Here is a 5562-nt window from a genome sequence, read left to right on the forward strand (position 1 = left end):
CTAAAAAAAAAAAAAAAAAAAAGATATAAAGTTTTGATTTTTTTGGTCATAAATAAGTTCCTCAATGTTCAAAATTTTCATTATAAGCCAAATATCATTGCAATAAAATAATTTCTTCCAGTGCTATACTATTTAATATGAAGTGATTCATCTTTCACCATTTCAAGTTGCTGGTAGGTGATCTGCAAGATGTCTCTGAGTGCAAAGTGTTAAATCAACTTCTTTTGGAAAGTTTCAAACTTATAAAAGTGGATAGAGTAATATGATGAACCCTCCATGTACCCATCATCCAACTCCAGTTTGGTTTCATCTGTTACCACTGTCCCACTATATTATGACCAGATGGTAGATTTCCTTTAAAACAGGGTGAGGATATCTTTTTCTGCTATTCTAGTGTAGGAGAACATCACCTTTCATTGAAGTCTCTTGGCTGGGCGTGGTGGCTCACGCCTGTAATCCCAGCACTTTGAGAGGTGGAGGTGAGAGGATTGCCTGAGCCCAGGAGTTTGGGCAACTTGGTGAGACCTCCATCTCTACAATAAATCAAGAAAATTAGTCGGGCGTGGTGGCACACACCTATAGTTCCAGCTACTTGGAAGGCTGAGGTGAAAGGATCACCTGAGCCTAGCAAGTTGAAGCTATGGTGACTGTGAGCATGCCACTGCACTCCAACCTGGGCAACGGAGTGAGACTCTGACTCAAAAAAAAAAAAAAGGGAATCTCTTTGGCTGCATTTAAGAGCTTTTCTGCTCATACTGACTCCCTTGAGATTATTATCTGTAATCACATGTACTACTTGTTATTTGGTAGCTCCTTTCCTTTCTAAAGAGTATCTTTTTTCCTCAGTCTTTATGCCTAGCTCTTTGCAACTGTGTCCTATCCTGTAATGCCACCTAGCTTTCTGCTTTCTGATAAATGGACCAGCTGGTTCTTGGAAAAGTATTTCCCAAAAAATTTTCTGAAAGGAGAGAGAATAAAAAGTAAAAGGGTTACAAATTTTTTGTTTGTTTTTTTTTAATTGGAGTCTTACTCTATCACCCAGACTGGAGGGCAGTGGCACACTCATGGCCACCCCAGCATCAACCTGCTGGGCTCTTGTGATCCTTCCACCTCAGCCTTCCAAGTAGCTGGAACTACAGGTACATGCTACCATACCCACCTAATCATTTGATATATTGTAGAGACGAGGTCTCACCATGTTGCTGAGGCTGGTCTCAAACCCATGGGCTCAGGCCATTCTCTCGCCTCTGCCTCCCAAAGTGCTGGGATTGCAGGCTTGAGCCACCACGACTGGCTGGTTATGAGTTTTTAATTCCTCACAAGTGAGAACTTGGTTTGGATCTGTTTGTGTTGCTCAGAGCCCCTGTTGAGTTCCCTCCTACGGAGGATGCCAGAGTTGGAGACTCTGGAGATCATGAAGTTGGTGAATTGCCCTGAGACCTTCACACCAGATATGAGGTGCATCATGGGCGAATCTCCTGCAGTCCAGGGCTACTTTGTCCTGGCAGGGATGAACTCTGCTGGCCTTTCGTTTGGTGGAGGAGCTGGAAAGTAAGTCTTTGTCATTCAGTCAGCTGTGAACATATGTCAGCTTGCTGGGCTTCTTCCCTTCTAGAATTACTTGTTGTTAACATGGTATGTAATATATTTAACCTAGTATGCTAAGAAGAAGAAGAAGAGAGTTGTAACTTGAGAGTTGTCCCCTGCAAAGTATGGGCAGCTCCCCCAGTATTCTAGAAATGTCATTATACAAAATGTTTTTGGAACTCCTCTTTGGGAGTTAGCCACAGAGTCTATGGGATGTCCTTTTGTACTTTTTCAGTTGTAACAACTGTTGGTACTTTGAGTGTGTATTTGAGTTTGAAAGTAGCGAAATGTGATCAGGAAGTTACAGGATCAAATTGGGTAATATTTAATATTTCATGATGAGAAGCTGGCTGGGCACAGTGGCTCAAACCTATAATCCCAGCACTTTGAGAGGCCAAGGTGAGAGGATTGCTTGAGTCCAGGGGTTCAAAACCAGCCTGGGCAACTTGGTGAGACCTCGTCTCTTCAATAAATCAAAAAAATTAGTCGGACGTGGTGGCACATGCCTGTAGTTCCAGCTACTTGGAAGACTGAGGCAGAAGGACCGCCTTTGCGCAGCAGGTCAATGCTGGGGTGGCCGAGAGTGTGCCACTGCACTCCAGCCTGGACAACAGAGTGAGACTCTGACTCAAAAAATAAAAATGAAAAATAAGAATGAGAGGCTGAGCACAGTGACTCATTAACTATAATTGTAGAACTTTAGGAGGCTGAGGGTAGGAGCATCACTTGAGCCCAGGGGTTTGAGGCCAGCCTGAGCAATATAATGAGACTCTGTCTCTACAAAAAGATAAAATTTTAAAAATAAATAAAAAGATTATGTACTAGTAAAAATTAAATAGGCCAGTCACAAAAGGATATATAATGTGATTCCACTTACGAGGCACCTAGAGAAATCTATAGCAACAGCAAGTACTATGGTTGTTGCCAGGGAAAGGGAGTTCTTTTTCATTGGATACAGAATTTCAATTTTGTTTTTGTTTTTGTTTGAGTTGTGATCTTATTCTGTTGTTTGGGCTGGAGTGCAGTGACACAATTACAACTCACCGCAGCTTCTACCTCTTGGGCTCAGGTGATCCTTCCACCTTAGTCTTCTGAGTAGCTAGGACTACAGGAATGTGCCACCAAGCATGGCTAATTTTTTTGATTTTTTTTTTTTTTGAATTGGAGTCTCACTCTGTTGCCCAGGTTGGAGTGCAGTGGCATGCTCCCAGCCACCGCAGCCTCGACCTGTTGGGCCCAGGTGATCCTTCCATTTCAGCCTTCCAAATAGCTGGAACTGCAGGCACATGCCACCATGCCTGGCTAATTTTTTGATTTATTATAGAGACAAGGTCTTGCCAAGTTGCCCAGGCTGGTCTCAAACCCACGGGCTCAAGTAATCATCTCATCTTAGCCTCCAAAAGTGCTGGGATTATAGATGTGAGCCACCACTCCCGGCCTTTTTTTTTTTTAACAGAGACAAGCTCTTGCTGTGTTGCCTACGCTGCTCTTGAACTTCTGGGTTCAGGCTCTCCTCCCACCTTAGCCTCCCAAAGTGCTAAAATTACATCGGTGTGAGCCATTGTGCCCAGCCCAGAGTTTCAGTTTTAAAAGAGAAGAGTTCTGCCAGGCTCGGTGGCTCAGCCTGTAATCCCACACTTTGGGAGGCTGAGGTGAGTGGATTGCCTGAGCCCACGGGTTCGAGACCCACCTGGGCAGCGAGACTTCATCTCTACAATAAATCAAAAAATCAGCCGGGCGTGGTAGCGCATGCCTGTAATTCCGGCTACTCGGAAGGCTGAGGCGGAAGGATCGCCAGAGCCCAGCAGGTCGAGGCTGCGGTGGCCGGGAGCGGCCACTGCACTCCAGTCTGGGCGACAGAGTGAGACTCCAACTCAAAAAAAATAAAAGAGAAGAGGTCTAGAGATGGATGGTGGTGAGGGTTACACAGCAATGTGAATGTACAATGCCACTGAACTATACATTTTAAAATACTTAAGATGGGCCGGGCTCAGTGGCTCAGCCTGTAATCCCGTGCTTTGGGAGGCCGAGGTGTGAATTGCCTGAGCCCATAGGTTCAAGACCCTCCTGGACAACTTAGCGAGACCTCATCTTTACAATAAATCAAAAAAATTAGCCGGGCATGGTAGCACGCACCTGTAGTTCCAGCTACTTGGAAGGCTGAGGCGAAAGGATCACCGGAGCCCAGCAGGTTGAGGCTGCGGTGGCCAGGAGCATGCCACTGCACTCCAGTCTGGACAACAGAGTGAGACTCCAACTCAAAATAAAATAAAATAAAATACTTAAGATGGTAAATTTTATGTTATATGTATTTTACCACAATTTAAAAACATTTTTAAAATTAATGAGGCCCGTTTTCTTGAGTGACTTGTAGAATGACTTTGAAAACAATTACAGAAGAAATGCTTGGAGCAAAGAAGATGTGGCCAGATAACTGTATAATCTCCTGAGATGACTATTTTACAGAAAAAAAACATTAGAGGGCTGAGCACTGTGACTCATGCCTATAATTCCCAGCACTTTGGGAGGCTGAGACAGGGGGATCACTTGAAGCCAGGACTTTGAGACCAGCCTTGGCAACTAAACGAGACCCCCATTTCTACAAAAAATAAAAGATCAGCTGAGCATGGTGGCACACATCTATAATCCCATCTACTCAACAGGCTGAGAAGGGAGAATCAGTTGAAGCCAGGACTTCAAGACCAGCCTGGGCAACAAAGTGAGACTCCGTTTTCACAAAAAATAAAAAAATTATAGTGGCACACATCTATAGTCCCACCTTTTTGGGAGGCTGAGGTAGGATTGCTTGAGCCAAGGAATTCAAGGCTGCAGTAAGCTATAATCATGCCACTGTACTCCAGCCTGGGCGACAGACTGAGACCCTGTCTTTTTGGGTGGGGAGAAACCATTGGGTGTATAAATTAGAGTACATTTGCATATAGTTTTATTTCTTCATAGATGTGACTTATATCTTAAACACTTTCTGGGGAATCTTCTCATTAGAGCCAAAATCCTCATAGTGGTCTTTTGAGAGGAGTCCATGAGTCCATGCTTGCTTCTACCAGAAAAGTTAAGGAAATTTCTCAGAACTGTTCAACTGGTCTGTGACAATGTAGGATCTTTTGATTCTGTTGGTTCTTTTATTCTCTGAAACATCACATCTGAGGCCCAACAACCCCCATCCTTCCACCAATCTAAACAGGTACCTTGCTGAATGGATAGTTCATGGTTATCCCTCAGAAAATGTCTGGGGGTTGGACTTGAAACGTTTTGGAGCCCTCCAGAGCAGCCGTACTTTTCTGCGCCACCGGGTCATGGAAGTCATGCGTAAGTGAAGCTTTGTTTCAGTTACTCCAACTTGCAGGTATCTTTCCGGTTTTGTCACTCAAAGGAGACAGATTTTTCCACAGTTCAATGACTGCTTTGAGTTAGGCTTCTGATGTTTGACTGTTTCAGACCTGAGTAAGGAGCTGCATGCTTCACTTGATATTTACATAATTTTTCTTTGGTATATCATACCTTGTTTTCTTTTGGGAGCAAGAAAGTAGAATAGGATTTTCAGGTGATGCGCTGCAGCTTTCTGTTATTCCTAGCAGTGTCTCCTTTCCAGTTTGCCTTGCCAAAGTGAGTGCTTTCTCACTCCCCACTTAGTTTATGAGATCACCAAGGCAGAGAATTTGCCAAGTTTTTCTGAAAGCTTTAGGCTTCTCTGAGTGACTTTTGTCATTAATCCATCATACACTAGCTAAATAGGAAACAGCATTCTCATGAATGCTGTTATTCTCCTTGTTCTTGCCTCCCTCCAATTTAGAAGGATCGGCCACTTCATTTTTTTTTTTTTGAGTTGGAGTCTCACTCTGTCGCCCAGACTGGAGTGCAGTGGCCGCTCCCGGCCACCGCAGCCTCGCCTGCTGGGCTCCGGCGATCCTTCCGCCTCAGTCTTCCGAGTAGCTGGAAATTACAGGCGCGCGCTAC

General features: G+C 44.3%; 1 protein-coding gene across 1 annotated transcript in view; it reads left to right on the forward strand.

The window, feature by feature from the left end:
• The window catches only part of PDPR (pyruvate dehydrogenase phosphatase regulatory subunit), a 45569-nt gene that overhangs the window by 26070 nt on the left and 13937 nt on the right, over window positions 1–5562 (forward strand). Inside the window, exons 9-10 of the mRNA XM_008063303.2 lie at window positions 1359–1551; window positions 4790–4914. Of these exons, the coding sequence (XP_008061494.1) occupies window positions 1359–1551; window positions 4790–4914 (318 nt within the window). The remainder of the gene's footprint in view (window positions 1–1358; window positions 1552–4789; window positions 4915–5562) is intronic.

Source organism: Carlito syrichta, unplaced genomic scaffold (genome assembly GCF_000164805.1).
Source record: "Carlito syrichta isolate Samal-C Ts95f unplaced genomic scaffold, Tarsius_syrichta-2.0.1 Scaffold306734, whole genome shotgun sequence".
Taxonomy (NCBI): domain Eukaryota; kingdom Metazoa; phylum Chordata; class Mammalia; order Primates; family Tarsiidae; genus Carlito; species Carlito syrichta.